General features: G+C 49.3%; 2 protein-coding genes across 2 annotated transcripts in view; one reads left to right on the top strand and one right to left on the bottom strand.

Moving 5' to 3' along the window:
- Nucleotides 1-119: 119 nt before the first annotated feature.
- On the top strand, nucleotides 120-9,057 carry usp12b (ubiquitin specific peptidase 12b). Its single transcript, XM_040181626.2, has 10 exons — nucleotides 120-662; nucleotides 2,628-2,708; nucleotides 2,791-2,874; nucleotides 3,312-3,441; nucleotides 3,667-3,938; nucleotides 4,423-4,499; nucleotides 4,618-4,701; nucleotides 5,042-5,239; nucleotides 5,338-5,416; nucleotides 6,467-9,057. Exons 1-10 carry the CDS (start codon nucleotides 615-617, stop codon nucleotides 6,566-6,568), a joined length of 1,155 nt encoding a protein of 384 aa, XP_040037560.1. The 5' UTR covers nucleotides 120-614; the 3' UTR covers nucleotides 6,569-9,057.
- Nucleotides 9,058-9,628: 571 nt separating this feature from the next.
- The window catches only part of arhgap36 (Rho GTPase activating protein 36), a 20,937-nt gene continuing 12,443 nt past the window's right edge, over nucleotides 9,629-18,122 (bottom strand). The window contains 11 exon segments of the mRNA XM_078106090.1: nucleotides 9,629-10,282; nucleotides 10,687-10,913; nucleotides 12,975-13,063; nucleotides 13,262-13,334; nucleotides 13,336-13,421; nucleotides 13,600-13,747; nucleotides 13,841-13,992; nucleotides 14,419-14,474; nucleotides 15,311-15,346; nucleotides 15,349-15,544; nucleotides 16,847-17,181. Coding sequence (XP_077962216.1) covers nucleotides 10,029-10,282; nucleotides 10,687-10,913; nucleotides 12,975-13,063; nucleotides 13,262-13,334; nucleotides 13,336-13,421; nucleotides 13,600-13,747; nucleotides 13,841-13,992; nucleotides 14,419-14,474; nucleotides 15,311-15,346; nucleotides 15,349-15,544; nucleotides 16,847-17,181 — 1,652 coding nt within the window. The 3' untranslated portion in view covers nucleotides 9,629-10,028.

Genomic DNA, 18,122 nt, shown 5'->3' on the forward strand with positions numbered 1-18,122 from the left:
AGATTTGAGCATCGGCGACACTCCCTCTAAACGTCCCCTTCGAGAGGACGACTGACAGACACCGTGAGCGAGACCGGAAGCTGCGTCGTTCACATTCAAAATAAGAAAACAGCACGTCCATCCTTCACACATATAAACAGTTCTGCACATTATCAGGAGAACTGGTTATTATATGATATTACGAGCCGGCTTAGGTTCAATTTTGAAGTGATTTTGGTTTAATGTATACATTCTATGCAAATGTACACTACATTACTTTGCATGATAAATATTCTATTTACTCCACTACCTTTAGTTACCAGTCCATTTCCAGATTTATAACAGGTACACAAAATAGAAGTGAACTCTTACTGTTGTATATTATTATAGCAAAAGCTACTCGGAAGTTTAAAAAATAGAAATGAGATGAGAGGGGGAAAAAGAAGAACATTTATTGTATATATTTTTCATGCTGCGTATTATTTTGAAACACAAGAGCGGAAGTCTCGCGTGCTGCTCCGTAGCAGCACCAGGGCAGAGGGGCGCACGGTACACGGCTCTCCCCGGAACTCTGCAGCCGCAGCGGCTCTGATAATTTCCACATCGGGGGTTCGGTCCAACATGGCGGCTTGCGGATGGAAATACTGATGACAGTCCGAAAGATCGCCTCGATTTGTACGATGGTAAGAGGCCGATATTCGGCTCCAAATGACGGCGTTGGGTGCGTTGCGCCCCGGTCCGGTTGAGCCCGGACAAGCTAAATGCTAGCGGCTGTGCTAGCTTGTTTGCTAACACCACAGGGCAACATGATAATAATAACACACACAGGGTTTTCCAGAAAGTTGTATCCTGTTAACAGTTAGCCCTCCGGCCGCACGGGGACTCTGCTGTAGTTTGACAACCGCGTGTTATTAAGTGTAAACGAAGCTCCGGTGACACTTCACCAATAGCCATCTTGTAGTTTGTTTACGCGAGAAGGATGACCAACGGTCGAAAACTAGCTAGCATTAGCCTGCTAGCTTAACGGTAGCCCTCTGTGCCTCTTTTGGACCCGGGACAAAAGTTGTGTTTCCCACACACGTGAAACAAAAATAATGTGTGTGTCATTCATTGCAGCGGCTACTTTTTTTTTTGCAAATAGCTGCTGCTCATAAGAGAGCAGCTGCGGTCGGTATAGTTCAGCCACATCCGGATAACACTGCTGTCATCTGCTTTAATCTGTAACTGGTGGGAGAGAGTCAGCATTTCCTGTCATGGGATGACCCGTGAACGTCTCACCGGGGCCGGTACACAACAAACGTTGTTGTAGTTGTTTTCCCCAAAGTCAGCAACACATTATGTAAAAGTCATTTAAAGCGTCAACTATTCAAACTATTCCCTCATAGATTATCAGGATTGGATCCCAGTTGCGTCGCTTTTGCTTTGAAAGAATCAATCATCAGCACTAATGCTCTAGAAGGCTACAATGACATGCCACTGTATTGATGTTCAGAGGTCAGAGGTCATGGTTGGCCTTGCCCTAAAGGCAGCGTCAGCTGGTAGATGTTTGTAAACACGCTCTGAGAGGTCACGTTACCACGGTCAAGGCGCGCTTGTGTAACCGTTCTTTGATTGAATGGGTCCTGATTAAAATGAAAAGATTCAGTGTTTCCTTGGAGAATGTCCGCGTCCCTTGTTGAATATTGAACGCGCGTCGATCAAAGCGCGGTGTTGTTACTGAAGCCTCAGCACCAAACCGCGTGAGAGCTCGGTCTAGTTGCTCTTCTGGAGCCTTCGCTCATCAGAACTGCGGTGGATTTCAGTTTAAATACTTTCCCCCAGATCCTCCGGGGTGCTGAGTCGTGACTCTTACACACCAGCACGCCATCGGGGACGTCGCCTCGCTTCCCCCGCGGCTCTGTTTACAGTGATGTGATGTCATCACGTGGTGTTGTTGTTGGGTAAATAAGCGCTGGCCCGGCCTCATCCGCCCGGCTCCACACGGACAGCAGTGTGATGATGATGATGATGATGATGATGAGTAATGACTCAATCCGCCCTGCAGGAGAAGCTGCATCCATCCTCCACCTCTCTGCTGTCTCAATGTGCTGTTTTATTTCTAGATGCAAATGGTGTGATGACAGATGTTGTTATAATAGGGAAAGAGAAGCAGCCCTTTTATGTCTCGTACTTTAAAAAAGGTACTTTGTTGTTTTTCATTTGCTTTTAAACTTAACTGTGCGTGTGAGATTTCAGTGTTTCTCACAGCGTTAAAAGTCCTTTTTAAAAGTATAAATCTAAAAAACCTTTAGCCTTCCCCTTCATCATCAATTTGAATTGAATTTGCTGAAGTTAAAATTATATATAATTTAATGCAGCTTTAGTTTCAGAAAAAAAACTTTTATATAGCCAAAGCCTCCGATTAAATATTAAATATTGGTTTAATCTGCTCAATATCTATTCATTTATCTCGAGTCACGCTGATACAAACGAAACTATTAATTACTGTAAAAGTCCTGAAATAATAGTCTCAGACGCTGGACAGCAGGTCAACAACCAGAGGAAGCAGGGCGACTAACCAGGCGTTGCCACGGATACGTGTGTGTAAAAGAAGCGCTTCTTTCGGACTTCCATTCAACCTTCCTCTCCCTTCTCCTCGTCTTCCTCAGGGCGCCAATGCCTCTGCCTTGGAAAAGGAGATTGGACCGGAACAGTTTCCCGTTAACGAACACTACTTCGGACTGGTCAACGTAAGTGACGCTGGGCGCGCCGTTAGCTTCGGCGCTAACACTCCTCTTCGTCTCCCTCACTCCGCCTCTCTTCCTCTTCCAGTTTGGAAACACCTGCTACTGCAACTCGGTGCTGCAGGCGCTCTACTTCTGTCGGCCCTTCAGGGAGAAGGTGTTGGCGTACAAGGTGAGTGATGGGGGCCCGGGGGGGGGTCCAGAGATCCAGTCAGATTCATGTTCACAGCTTTAGCTCTTAATAAACTGTTCTTTGGGACTCGTCTGTGCTGACGAGTGCCAGAAAGATGCTCCAGAGAGGAAACTTCTGACTGGCAACAAATCAAACCAAACCCCTTTGATTATGGAATTATTCCTTTTTATGGGAGAGGAATCGTGTCCTCAGTCATAATACCTTCATAGTCAGATAAAGGGTGTTTTCTATTTTCAAATAGTTTTTGTCAACCAAAAAACACACCAACAATGTGTGTGTGTGTGTGTGTGTGTTATATCACTTCTTCAGATTAGATAAAAATTCAAGGTTGGCGCTAACCTGACCCGTACTCCTCAGCTCTACTGCAGAGACGGTTAACAGCCCTCCTCCTCCTCCTCCTCCTCCTCCTCTCTCAGGTGCAGCCGCGGCGGAAGGAGTCCCTCCTCACCTGCTTGTCGGACCTTTTTAACAGCATCGCCACGCAGAAGAAGAAAGTGGGGGTCATCCCCCCCAAGAAGTTCATCTCCCGGCTGAGAAAAGAAAACGGTGAATATTGCCGTGGTGTCTTCCAAGGGGGAAAGAAGGCGGGACTTCCTGTGTTGATGTTCTTTTCACCAGCTGAGTCACAGCTGAATGGGGGGGTGGAGGTGGTGGAGGTGGTGGGGGTGAGAAGTCTCACAGCTGAGGAAATATAAAAGCCCTCAACACATGTTGTTTACTTGCCGTCTCTCCTCCTCATTCACGTCCTTCTCCACAACTCTTGGTCCTCAGAGCTGTTTGACAACTACATGCAGCAGGACGCCCACGAGTTCCTCAACTACCTCCTGAACACCATCGCCGACCTGCTGCAGGAGGAGAAGAGCCAGGAGCGCCAGCAGAACGGGAAGCTGCTGCAGAACGGAGGCGGCGGAGGGGGCGGCCCGGGGGGAGGAAGCGAGGGAGGAGGAGACGGGGAAGGAGGGAAGGAGACGCAGCAGACTTGGGTCCACGAGATCTTCCAGGGAACGCTGACCAACGAGACGCGCTGCCTCAACTGCGAAGCCGTGAGTCGTAATTTGAAGTCTTAAGTTGATTCATTACTTGATCACAGGTCTCGTTGAATGAAGTGAAATAAATACTTAAAAAGCTTTTATTAATACTGAGACAGGAAGCAACCTGAAGCCGTTTCTATGTTAACGGGGTTGTTGTGGAGTTTTTGAGTAACAAAGTGAACTTCAACAAGAAATTGTGTCTCTTTTTGTTGGTTTGCAATTGGTTCTGATCCCCGAGGAGGAGACACCTCCGACCAAACAACCCACGGTTTAATGTTTGAAGATGTAAAGTTTCTTTGGACTTTAACATGGAAGTGAAGAATAAGAATAATGGCAATAAAGTACTAGAATTCTAACGGTAAATGTTATTCCTTAGACATCGTTAGCGGCTTGTTCTCTCGGCTGAGACGCCGTCCGTTCTGAGAAAGAGTTCTTGTCCCGTCGAAGGAGGTCACCAGTGTGACCTTGAGTGTGTGTGTGTGCACGTGCGCCGCAGGTGAGCAGTAAAGACGAGGACTTCCTGGACCTCTCCGTGGACGTGGAGCAGAACACCTCCATCACACACTGTCTCAGGTAAGTTCATTGAAGACGCTCCATTCGCACACCAGGGCTCCTGGTGCCACTGTGTGTTCATGTGTGTGTTTGTGTGTGTGTGTGTGTGTGTGTGTGTGTGTGTGCGTGTTCCTAACAGGGGCTTCAGCAACACAGAGACGCTATGCAGTGAATATAAATACTACTGTGAGCAGTGTCGCAGCAAACAGGAAGCCCAGAAGAGGTGAGTTGCTTTTCAGAATAAGTCTATTATTTTTTTGGAGTCGGTTGTTCTGGTTTTATGGAAAATCACAACCATCAATTCACCAATGATGAAAAAAATCACTATGGTTTTATTATTGTAAAATAAATTATTTGGCCTAAAAGAATCATTGATTCATTAATATAAAAAGGTTCTGTGACGACGGCGTCTCTACACGGCTGTGACAGGGGGGCTCCCTCACACACATATTAGTGCTTGCATTCGTCAGTGCTGTCGTGGGGGGGGTTGGGAGGTCAGTAATGGCGTCTCCCCAGAAAGCCACTCAGCGGCTTTCCCTCTGTTCTGTGACCCTCTCGGTCAGGATGAGGGTGAAGAAGCTGCCGATGATCCTCGCCCTCCACCTGAAGCGCTTCAAATACATGGACCAGCTGCACCGCTACACCAAGCTGTCGTACCGCGTGGTCTTCCCCCTGGAGCTCCGCCTCTTCAACACGTCCGGGGACGCCACCAACCCCGACCGGATGTACGACCTGGTGGCCGTCGTGGTTCACTGCGGCAGGTCGGTTCTTACCCTCTACTTTTCCTTTAAAAAGTGTGTGTGTGTGTGTGTGTTAAACGCTAACGGCGCGCCTCCCTCGTGGCTCCTCCCCTCTGCAGCGGTCCCAACCGAGGACACTACATCACCATCGTGAAGAGCCACGGCTTCTGGCTGCTGTTTGACGACGACATCGTGGAGGTAAATCCAGTCAAATACGCGATCTGCTTTATTCTCTGCTTTACGGTCTGGACTTCATCACGTAACAATGTGGACGTGTCCTCATTCAAGCTTTACTCTTTTCTAAAGCAAAAACAGCCCCAAACGAGATAACAACAACAACAACAACAACAAACAAATCCTTTAAATTACAGCTGCTCGCTTTAAACACAATTTGGAAAACACAGCTCACATTTAATTTCTTCTTCACTGTTATTACAACTTAAAGTAGATTGCTAAGAAAAGAACCGTTGGCTGACTGAATATTTCCCTAATGATTCCCTCGAGTTCCTTACAAATACCTCCATTATTTTGTTCTCATTCAGAGGAAACGCGCCCCATTTAAAAGTGAAATGTTCCATTTGTGCCTTTTTAGCCGACTATGGTCTCTGTTAACAATCAGTTGTGATTCTTTCATTTGAAGTATTTATTCTTTCTAACAGACCAGTAAAATAGAACCTTTTCCAGCAATCTTTAAGTAGATCGCCACAGTTTGAGACGTCTGGTCCAGAGACATCAGAGTTCTGCGAGATTCCGCTGAGTTTGCAAAGCAGAAGAAAAAAAAGTGTTGATTTGTGGAGATTTAACTTTCTGTTCCTTCCTCGCTCTCGTTCGCCCTCTTTCCTTTGTCTGAACTTCCCTCTCACGACACTAACGTGTTGGAGACACGTCGGGGCCGGACCTCCACATCGCCTGCTTCCTGTAAACACACTCGCTCCTGCGTGGAGATTTGCCGGTGGAACAAAAGGGATCCGAAGGAAAAGCCTCCCAAGGTCGAGGGACTGAAGACGCTAAGCTAAAGGAAGCTAATAGTTCTTACGACTAAATCCCCTCGATCGCAGAGATAACCGCCGCGCTTCGCCGGGGAACTCGACACCTGACAAAAATATGAAAGCGATGTCGACTTGTGTTTAAAAAAAACGTGATGCTATGGTATGCTATGCTATGCTATGCTAACCGGCCTCAGGTTCCGGGTACGGACGTCTTGCACCGTCTCTAACGTCCGAACCTTCTGATCTTCTCTTCTGGTAGAAAATCGACGCGCAGGCGATCGAGGAGTTCTACGGCCTCACGTCGGACATTTCCAAGAACTCTGAGTCGGGCTACATCCTGTTCTACCAGTCCAGAGACTGAAGCCGCCGGCGGGGAGCCCCCACCAGACTGTCAGGGGCGGGGCGGGGGGGGGGGCAGCCTCCTGGATTGCGACCTATCGCCCCCCTCCAGAAAGCACCTTAAAAAGAATGGGCGGGGGGGGGGGGCAACAGCCGAGGCTGTTCTGGGACTTTGCAGAGCAACCGGTCGGCTGACCGAGACGTGGTCGTCACGGTAACCATCACAGTCTTCTTTAGCCCCGCCCCCCCCTTTGTTAAAGAGTCCCGCCCTCCATATTAAAACTTTTTCAGCAAAGTATGAAACAGAAATCCAGATGTTTTGGCGACGGGTCGGATAGAGGGAGGAAGTTACGGAACAAAAAGCAACCGTACGTAACGTGAGATAAATGTTTTTAATCAGGCTTTCGTGGGGACAAATATTTAGTACCTCCTTACGTTGGCCGTGACGCCACGTAGCGGCGTTGATTTTCCACTTAAGTCGTTTTAACGCACAAACAAACCAAACGTAGTTGTTTTCACCTCTTCGAAGGACGTTCGCGATGCTCCTCCCCACCGGGCTGCCCCGCGTCAACAAGCGAGCGCGCCCTGTCCTTCAGAGGCGTTGGAGTGGTCTTGGTCCAGTGTTCTCTGACTGTTGAAATGTGAAGTGAAAGCTGCTGCTGCTGCTCCGCCTCTCAGGTTCTGGAGGTTGGTTACGTTTGACCGAAGCTGCTCCTTTTCTACTGAGACGACTCTTTTAAACAAATACTTTACCCGGAACAAACGTTACAGAGGCCGGTTTGTAACCAAACTCATCAACTGTCCCCTTTCTTCAAAGCAACGACAGCTAACAGCTAGTCGGCTAACCAGGTAGTTCGCTGTTAGCTGACTAGCGGTTAGCGGTTAGCGGTTTCTGGGCTCAGAGCGGGAGCAGCTTCAGAGGACACTCAGTCAACACTAATGTTTTCCGGGGGTGTTGATCCGCTTCCATCTTTTCTTGAAGTAGTTTGCAGGTTTATAACCGAATCTCCGGACTCCTGTAAACGCTCCCCGATGACGCGCTGATGTTTTAGGTTTTTGACGTGGAGCGTTTTTCGCTTCTCTGTCGTACGAAGGACTGCAGACGCGCGTTGCTTCGGGGGGGTCAAAGGTCTCTGGATGGGGGTGTAGCTGCTTCTAATCTGACAATGAGGTGCAGTTTCATGGAAAAGTGTTGAAAAAAAATATTTAAATACTTAAAATATTAACGTTATCTTTTTTTAGACGTCTCACTTGTTTTTGATATAATTCACTGATTTTACTCGTCTGCCATCTTTGGATATTGGGAGATTATTTTGGTTCAGTTGGTCGAGTATGTGATGAGAAATCTCGACGTGTACATAAATACAGATGTTATTATTGGAATATAAATAATTGCTTGCTTTGGAAGTTATGCCTCAAAATACTTTTTATTGTGTTGAAGAATCAATACGCCTGGTGCTCAAAAAGCAACAAGCCCCACCCGCCTGGCGTACAGGGTCACATAAAACAAACACCCCTAAGGCAAATTACCTCATACGTACTCTGTCGCACGTTAGTACACAGAAAAACTGACTGATTCTTTGTGATACATTTAGTCTGAAGAAAACTACTGTGCAGAAAGTGACTGAGCAAAAACCTGTGTGCTGCTGTTAAAGCAAAGATCCACTTTAAAGTACAGCAGCTTTGTTTTCCTTCTTTGTTCTGTCCCACTTTCAGTAACGCACCCAATTATGTGTAGAAAAGAGTTTATTTTACTGTTATCATCCGTTGAGTCATCGTGAGTTCATAACTTACTTTGCTTTTTTTTTTTTAACGAAACGTCTTATTTTTGGACAGGAAGAAAATCAAACTACATAAAACCTAAAAATAATGAATATCAACTCAAAAAGCACTTTTACTTTGCACTTAACTCTGGCTCATCCTGTTGCTTTTGTCCATGACGTCTTCTGCATGGACGAGACATTCTCCATGAATGTCTCGTGTTATTTTTTAGAACAGAAGCACAAATTATTTGAGATGTTAAAAAGCTGAGGTCTTCAGGTGGATTTTTCCTTCAACAGTCGTAGCCGTTCTGTCCTCTGGAGACGTCCCCTGCGTCCTCCTTCCTTCTCCGACTCACCAGGAATGTAAATGTTTTGAATTGAATGTGTCACTAACGATACTCAACCTTTTTTAAAACGTGTGCAAAGAGACAGCAGCGCGGGCGACCAAGAGAAGACAGGTATTTATATTAAAACGATCAAAAGAGACATTCAGAGAATAAAATTCATAAAGTAAATTTCAATCTGAGTTTGGCGCCTTAATTGTCTTTTTTTTCTGAAAGGTCTTTTATTTTGGTGCTACCCTCAAAAACATTAGTGTGTATGTACACAGATTATAATCTCACACACACACATGTGTAGACATATTACGTGCCCCCCCCCCCCCCCCCCCCCCTCCCCAAAGAGGCTGCTGTCTGAACTTCTAATAAGAAGTATCTGAAATAAAACAAAGTGGTTTTTGAAATGGAAACATCTCGTCTCTTTTCTTTTATTGAGTTTATTTCCATTTTGAATAAAATGAGATCAACTCAAATATTAAATTTCTTGTATAATAAAATGTTGATAAAAAGATACGTTAAGTATTTGAATACTACCCTATATTGTGAAAATGAACTTACAAAAAATAGCGTTAAATTGGTGTATTTAAAAAAAAATATATCTTATTTTACTCACGATGATTTTTAAATCCTGCAGTAGGATTGAATGGAAGTCGATCCGCTTTTTGTCAGCGGCTTCCTTCTAATTCTAATTGCTCTCCTTTTCGTCGCTGCAGAGCGGAATGCGCTGAGGTTTGCGCGATGCAGCTGTTGAACATCTGGAGGCTTCGGTGATTTATTACAGATTCCAGTCAGCGTTTCCATCGTTTCTGCTCGAATGTGCCTCGTCCTACTGCAGGGGAGGACGGGAGGACGTGAGCGGACGGGACTGGAGCGTGAGCTACACGCCGTGTGGCCGAAAAAAGGGGGAGATTTGTGGTGATTTATTTAAATGTGTTTCCATGACAACGACGCTCACGTGCCGGTGAAATAAACGCACGGTTCTGCTCTAATGTGTTTGTTTATTTCCCGCTGACATCAGGACTTCTGCTCTGATGTCACAGATCATATTTACAGTTAATGCAGCTCAGGAAGCAAATAAAAGGGTTAAAGTGTTGCATCCCATGCAGCTACACACAGGCAAGGAGTCCTACTGTAGACGTACGTCTCAATGATTACTGCAATATTTAATCTCTTTTTCTTGCAACATTTTGTTCCAACGCGAATCACCAAAAAGTCTTTGGTGTGTTTCTTCTTCTTCTTCTTCTTCTCGTGCTGCGTTCCAGAGACACCTGAAGAGTCGTAAATTCCAAACCTCCAGCTGAGTTCCTGCAGCTCCCTCAGAGTCTCGGGGTCCCACGATGTCAACCAGCATCCCCCCCCCCCCTTCTTTCCTCCCCGTCCGTCACACCATCGTCTCTGAGCTCGACCCCTTCCCGGTGAAGAAGTCCCAGAAGTTGGAGGCCGGTGCCAGTTTGGCGCCCTCCTCGTGGGGGGTCTGCCTCACCCAGACGCCGCTGTCCGTGGACCCGCTCAGCCCGGAGCAGCTACCGAGCCCCCCCCTGGCGGCGGAGGGGCTCGGCTGGGCCAGGCTCAGCAGGTTGTGGTGGGAGTGGAACTGACGCATGTGGCGGATGGATTTACCTGAAGGGGACTCACCTGGAGGAGCAAAAAAAATGAAAAAGATGGTGTCAGCAGTTCCTCTGTGGGGAGACTGTTCATCGCTAAACGAATGAAAACTATTCATATGAAACGTTTGTACCTTTTTCAGATTTTAAGATTTCACACTAAAAGCTGTAGAAACAAATCAAAAGACTACGGATCAGTCGTGTTGTTTCGTCTTTTGTTTCTTCTTCCTGTCGTCGTTGCTCAGCCAGAACTCTGTGGCCCCGCCGGCTTGCCGTAGCTCACCACTAGATGGCGCTGTGGCCACATTTTACCTCCCAGTTCAACGTCCATTTTATTTTGAAGATGCTTTAGTGTACTGAGGGATTATAGCATCATTAAATCTCCCTACATACGTATAAACCCGTGTAGCGTGTGCGTGTAGCGTGTGCGCGTACCGTATCTGGTGTCCTGGCGCTTCCTGTTCTGGTTCAGTTTGAGGACGTTGAGGAAGACCTCGCTGGTCAGGCTGCCCTCGCCGCTGTTGCCGTCGGGCGGGAAAAGCGGCGATGGGAGCTCCAGCGGGGACAAACTCCCACTCGAGGCCCCCACGGAGTCCAGGGAGGCCCCCGTGTCACGCCGGCCCCCCGACTCCCCGCCGGCCTCCGCCGTCACATGACTGCCGCTGGAACGAAGGGATGAAATCGAATCGAATCCTCATTCTCTAACCCCAAAAAACTCTTCTCGATCTTCTCCAATCTCCTCGAACCCCCTACCCCTCCTCCCCCCTCCACCCTTCTTCCGGGAGACTTTGTCAACTACTTCACCAAGAAAATAGCTGACATACGCTCCTCCTTCTCAAACCCACCACCTACTTCTCGCGTCCCACCGACCTCACCTCTTTCGCCCTCACTTCCCTCTTTCACCGCCCTCTCTCCTAACCAAATTCTTACCCTAGTAACCTCTGCCCGTCCGACCACCTGCCCTCTTGACCCCATTCCATCACATCTTCTACAATCTATCGCACCTGACCTTCTTCCGTTCCTTACCTTTCTCATCAACAACGCTCTGTTATCTGGCTGTTTTCCCAATTCTCTGAAGGAGGCAAGAGTCAACCCTCTCCTGAAGAAACCCACCCTCAACCCTTCTGAAGAAAACAACTACAGACCGGTCTCTCTTCTTCCCTTCTTGTCCAAAACCCTTGAACGTGCTATCTTTAATCAACTCTCCTCTTATCTCCACTGTAACAACCTCCTTGACCCCCACCAGTCAGGTTTCAAGGCAGGCCACTCTACAGAGACTGCTCTCCTTGCTGTCTCTGAGCAACTCCACACTGCTAGAGCCGCCTCTCTCTCCTCTGTCCTCATCCTTCTGGACCTCTCTGCTGCATTTGACACGGTCAACCACCAGATCCTTATTTCCTCCCTTCAAGAACTCGGTGTCACAGGCTCTGCTCTCTCCCTTCTCTCGTCCTACCTCGATGGCCGCACCTACCGGGTAACCTGGCGAGGATCTGTGTCGGAACCGTGTCCTCTTACTACTGGAGTTCCTCAGGGTTCCGTGCTGGGTCCCCTCCTGTTTTCGCTTTACACCAACTCTCTTGGCGCTGTCATTCGCTCGCATGGCTTCTCTTACCACAGCTATGCCGATGACACCCAACTAATTCTCTCCTTCCCTCGCTCGGACACCCAGGTGGCGGCTCGGATCTCTGCCTGTCTAACTGACATCTCTCAGTGGATGTCCGCCCACCATCTGAAAATCAACCCCGACAAGACTGAACTACTTCTCTTTCCCGGAAAAGATTCGCTTACCCAGGACCTGACAGTCAACTTTGGAAACTCTGTGCTAACGCCCACTTCGACTGCTAAGAACCTCGGCGTCACACTCGACAACCAACTCTCCCTGACTCCCAACATCACTGCGACAACGCGATCCTGTAGATACACGCTCTACAACATCAGGAGAATACGTCCCCTTCTCACTCAGAAGGCAGCGCAGGTACTGATTCAGGCTCTTGTCATCTCCCGCCTGGACTACTGCAACTCCCTCCTGGCAGGTCTCCCTGCCACCGCCATTCGACCTCTGCAGCTCATTCAGAATGCAGCAGCTCGACTGGTCTTCAACCTTCCGAAATTCTCCCACACTACTCCACTCCTCCGCTCTCTTCACTGGCTACCGGTGGCCGCCCGCATCCAGTTCAAAACACTGGTGCTCACGTACCATGCTGTGAATGGATCGGGTCCAGCTTACATCCAGGACATGGTCAAACCCTACATCCCACCCCGCACTCTCCGCTCTGCATCTGCAAAACTACTCGTCCCTCCCTCACTGAGAGCAAAACACTCGACTAGGTCTCGACTCTTCGCTGTCCTTGCGCCGAAATGGTGGAACGCGCTCTCTGAAGACATCAGGACCGCAGAGAGCCTTCACATCTTCCGCCGCAAACTAAAGACACACCTCTTCAGACTCTACCTCGACTAAAGACTAACAAATTGCAGCACTTAAATTGTACTTGTGACGTCACTCATCTATAGCAAATTGTAAATTCGCTTATTTGAGGAAATTGCACTTTCTTGTTTCTTGTTCTCCTGAGTTTGTACCCTATGGTTGAATGCACTTATTGTACGTCGCTTTGGATAAAAGCGTCAGCTAAATGACATGTAATGTAATGTAATGTAATGAAAAACGGTGTGTAGCATCTGAAAGCGGCCCCGGGCCTGCGGCGCCCTGTGGTTGCCACGGTTACCTGAGCTTCCTCCGCAGCAGGTAGTCGATGATGTCCGGGTCCGTCTGGATCAGACTCATCAGGACTTCCTGCTGCAGCTCCGCGGAGACCTGCAGGGAAATGATTTATTGGTTTCAAAACCTGAATCTGATCCAAAAGGAGGCACCGATTTCTCAGTTTTCATTCACGTTCTGTCCTCTTGTGTGTCATGAAATGGTTTAAATGCTCAATAAAGAACTTTGCAAGTCATTAAGAATTAAAGTCGACGTCTCAGCGATATTGATACTCATCGTTTTGTGGGCTGCTACCGTGAAGAGCCGCCTGTGGTTCTGCACCAGCAGCAGGGTCACGCCGATGATGGCCGTGCTGTCCTCGATGCCCATGCCGTCCCCCCCCCCTCTCCCTCTGCAGCAGGTTGGGCCCGAAGATCACCGCCAGGTTGGCAGCTGTCATCTTGTTCCCGGGAATCTGGAGGAGGAGAGGAGGACGTCCTGTTACCGGGTTTCACCAAAAACATACAAACCCACCTGAAGGAGCACAGAAGGACCCAAAGGAGACCACAAGTGAGGACACACAAAGACCAGCCGGCCCCGGAGGAGGCCGAGGCGCCCGGTCCGTCCACCGGGCGGCGCTCTTGGGACTCTACCTCCTCGTCGTTGGTGCCCACGCTGTCCTGGGCGTAGCTCTGCACGGTGTGCAGCAGGTGGAGGAGGCGCAGCAGCGTGTCGCAGTTGCAGGGGGGCAGCAGGTAGAGGAGGTGCTGCAGGTACTGAAGCTGGTCGGCTCCTTCAGCGCTGCAGCGCTGCAGGGGGGGGGGGTGGGGGGGGCACAGGTGTTACAGCTGTTTCAGTCGCTGCGTCGGTGTGTGTGCGCGTGCGCGCGCTCACAGTTGGGCGTGCAGGAAGGCCGGGTAGAGCTCCAGGGGCAGCAGGGGGTCGGGGATCTCCCGGAGGAACTCTTTGAGCAGCGCCGCCACGTCGTGCACGCTGTGCTCCTCGTCCAGCTGCACGTCCACCCCCCTGTCGAAGTCCTCCAGCAGCTGAGAGGACAAATGTGTCCCACATGAAGCAGAGACAGATACACACCACGCGGGGGGGGGGGGTCAGACCCGAGTCAACACCCCCCCCCCTCCTCCTCTGCCGATGGACATGAATTCACCAAAACAGGATGTCACACATCAGGTTTTCCCTTCAAGATTATTCTCATGTTCCAATCGGACAGGAAACACGAGGGCAGCGATTCGAGGGAAGATTCGCTCTTTCATCTTGTTATTATTACTGGTCACAGTCATAAAACTGAGTCAGAAGTCACATAAAAAACCTTCAGGGGCTTTAATCTTTTACACTAAAGAGGTTATTTTAATTAAAAGAATAATAAAGGTATTCATACACATAAATACTGTATATACATTTTCTGGCGCTTTTGTTAACTAATTCCAATTGTATGAAGCAGAAAATGTCCTCACCTGTCTCACTCTCTTCTTCGAGCTGCCAACACGGAAAATCCCGACCGTCTGAAGACCTGGGGACACAAAATGGTGCACCGGACAATCTCATCCAGCTTCCTCCAAAAGGAAAACGATACTTCAGCGTGAAGCTTCAAACAAACGCACATAAAACGAACACGTTTAAACTGCTTTGGCTTAAAAGCCTTTGTGGACGCCCAATGGCTCAGTTTAAAAGACTTTTTGGACGCCCAATGGCTTGACTTAAAATACTTTTTGGACGCCCAATGGCTCAGTTTAAAAGACTTTTTGGACGCCCAATGGCTCGACTTAAAAGACTTTGTGGACGCCCAATGGCTTAGTTTAAAAGAATTTGTGGACGCCCAATGGCTCGGGTTAAAAGACTTTGTGGACGCCCAATGGCTCGGGTTAAAAGACTTTTGTGGACGCCCAATGGCTCGGGTTAAAAGACTTTGTGGACGCCAATGGCTCGACTTAAAAGACTTTGTGGACGCCCAATGGCTCGACTTAAAAGCCTTTGTGGACGCCCAATGGCTCGGCTTAAAAGACTTTGCGGACGCCCAATGGCTCAGTTTAAAAGACTTTTTGGACGCCCAATGGCTTAGTTTAAAAGAATTTGTGGACGCCCAATGGCTCGGTTTAAAACACTTTGTGGACGCCCAATGGCTCAGTTTAAAACACTTTGTGGACGCCAATGGCTCAGTTTAAAAGAATTTGTGGACGCCCAATGGCTCGGTTTAAAACACTTTGTGGACGCCCCATGGCTCAGTTTAAAAGTCTTTGTGGACGCCCAATGGCTCGACTTAAAAGACTTTGTGGACGCCCAATGGCTCGGCTTAAAAGACTTTGAGGACGCCCAATGGCTCGGGTTTATAAGACTTTGCGGTCTCACCGTGGGTCTCGATGTGACTGCAGCACCTCTCCAGCACCTGGGGCACTGCTTGTAGATGGGGTTGAGGCTCAGCTTGGTCTGGGTCCGCCCCTCCGACGCGCCTCCGCCTCCTCCGCCTCCTCCGCCCGGCGACTTCATCAGCTCCAGCTCGGCCGGGTGAGAGAGCTGCAGCGCCTCCAGCAGGCGAGACTGACTCTCCACCAGGTCGGAGATGGAGTCCACGGACAGCCCGCCCTGCGAGAGAGACAGGGTCCTTTACTGTGAAGGTAGGACCTTTATTTTGAAAAGGCTTTCTGAGCAAATTATCTAGTAAAATAAACGATCAAGGAAAGAAAGCTCCAAACAACGAAAACAGCGGTTAAATATCTGAGCTGTTGTTTCTGGAGGAACATCAAGCGTCAGAAGAATCTCCAACTGCAGCTTAATCCAGAAGATCTCAAGTAGCTGCAGAGTTCAGGAGTTATTGGGACATTAATTCAAGCGGAGCTTCAAGGACCCAGCGTTGTACAAAGTACCTATTCTCTCTGTCTCAATGTGGCACTGACGTGTTTCCTGAGGTAGAAGTACCCGTTATCGTCAGTTGAAAACAACATGGCTTTTGTTCTCTTTTAAAGGGAAATAATTCATTCATTCAACATATTCACATAATAAATCCACAGAGATTTAACAGGACGGGACGTCCGTCTCGCGTCCAGAGGGACGTGCTGCTGCAGCGGAAACTCCGGGCTCTAAGCATCTGGCTGCAGACGTTAAGTTCAACCTTTACTCTCTCGGTGTGAACGTCTCTGACAGGAGGAAGACCTCCGTGTGTGTGTGTGTGTCTGTGTGTGTGTGTGTGTGTGTGTGCGTGTTGTCAGATATGTAAACAGCGAGCTGCTGCGTCCACCCGGCTCTAAACCGATGAGTCACAGTCCCATTAAGTTGGAGACGGATGAGAAATCATCTTTCAGCTGCTGCGTGAGATGCTGGCAGAAATATGTATTAATACAAATATTTACACTGAAAGCACGCTGTCGTTGTAAGCGTACTAATTGCTGGTGTGTAGCTACAGATTCCGATTATTAATATAAAATATAATAGTCTGATACATTATACAGTTTTATTTTAGGTTAGATACTTCATTTAAGTAAACTATAAGGATGTGGTTTGATAGTAGTACTTAAGTTATATTTATTATGGTGGGTTTGTGTACCTTCTAAGTTTAATACAACATAAATTAAATCTGGTGGCACAATTGTTAACTATGTTATGTGGGAAATGAATAATTGAAGTTAAATAGTCTTTAGGAGCCACGTTGTGCTTCCTGCCCCGTGAGCAGCGTTACTTCACATTGGTCCCAGAACCTCACCCCTCCCATCACCGTCCTCCCCCTCCCCTCTCCCCCTCCCCCTCATCCCTCCCCCTCCCCCTCCTCCGTCCTCCCCCTCCCCGTCCCACCGGTTTAACCCTCACGTTCACGCAGCGTTGACCGGTTCAGGCGGTGACCTGACCACCCCCTGGAGGTCACGAAGCCCCTCCCCACCCTCCCAGCCTCACCCTCCTCTGTCCTCTGCCCCGCGTTGTCGGGAACGACAGCGGCTTGACCGCCGCCTTCCGAAAGCGGCGCCGGCGCCACGGAGTTGGCGTGCGGCGAGCCGGGCCCCCCGCGGCCGCTCCCCGCCGGCCGCAACGGAGGAGGGAGAGAGGAGGAGCCGGACGGCGGCCGGTTCCCGTTGAAGAACTGCCTCTTCTCGGCCCGGAAGAGCAGCACGCTGGCCTCCAGGTCCAGCAGTCCCGCCGGCTCTCCTTCAGGGCGTCCTGCCGCAGCTTGTGGGCGCGGTCGTTGGCGATGACCTGCGAGAGCGGGATGCCGAACGCCTTGGGGGCCGATTCTGATTGGACGGAGAAGGAAAGAGAGGGAAGGGTCAGAGGTGCTGGTGACCCGAGGAGAAGTTAAAAGGATTCAACGCCACCGCGCGTCCGATATAAACCTCCATCGTCGGCAACTCGCCGCTGTGCTTCAACCCGACGGCTCGACAGAGGACGAGCGGTCGTCTCTCGGCGGGTAGATTTCGTCCTCATTTGATTTGATCCGATGCGAACACGACGTTGTCACATTTTGTGTTGCTAAAGTCTCAATGTGGCTCGATTCGACCGTCCAGACGTCAGCTGTTAATCCCACTTAGACGGATTATTCAGCATCTCTGAACATCACGTCTGGTTGGAGAGAAACGCAAACCTGAGCGGACGTCCAGCGGCTTTAAAAAGGGGCCGAGAGTGAGCCCTTCTCCACCGGAGGATAAACAGTCTTTTCGGGGAGTCTCTCCCGGTCAGCTGCTCGCCGATAAAGCTGCAGAGCTCTGCTGGGTCACGTGACCGGCCGGGTTACCTGCACGCTGTCCAAGTAGGTGAGCTGAGCGGCGCTCGGATTAACAGAGTTGATTCTTCACGAGGACTTCATGCACCACCCGGTGTAACCGACCCGCCCCCCCTCGCTGTGACGGTGGAACGCCGGCGTCCGGGGCCTCCCAGAGGGCCGAAGCCTGCACGTCTTCCGGGATTAGGCTCATTACATCAACAGTTTTCTGTACGCATCAACAACACGTGCAACATGCAACCCGGCCGGGTCGGAGGCGAAGCAAACACAGCAGAACAGATGTGCGTGTGTGTGTGTGTGTGTGTGTGTGTGTGTGTGTGTCCCTGGAGGCTCTTTGTTCCTCGCTGCTTTCGGTCTCTAGTGCTTCTGGTCCGGAGGTCATTGTCTGTTCCTGGAAGAATGAGGCATGCGATGTATCTAGAGAGGCGTTGGGCGCCATCGCGTCGGCCCTCGTTT

This window comes from Gasterosteus aculeatus, chromosome 7 (assembly GCF_964276395.1).
Source record: "Gasterosteus aculeatus chromosome 7, fGasAcu3.hap1.1, whole genome shotgun sequence".
Classification (NCBI taxonomy): domain Eukaryota; kingdom Metazoa; phylum Chordata; class Actinopteri; order Perciformes; family Gasterosteidae; genus Gasterosteus; species Gasterosteus aculeatus.

Bases quoted from the DNA above. Each gene is read 5' to 3' on its own strand.
- usp12b (XM_040181626.2), top strand. From the start codon at position 615: ATGGAAATACTGATGACAGTCCGAAAGATCGCCTCGATTTGTACGATG. The intron at 4,702-5,041 runs GTGAGTTGCTTT...CCTCTCGGTCAG, and splicing joins AAACAGGAAGCCCAGAAGAG to GATGAGGGTGAAGAAGCTGC. The intron at 5,240-5,337 runs GTCGGTTCTTAC...TCCCCTCTGCAG, and splicing joins GTCGTGGTTCACTGCGGCAG to CGGTCCCAACCGAGGACACT.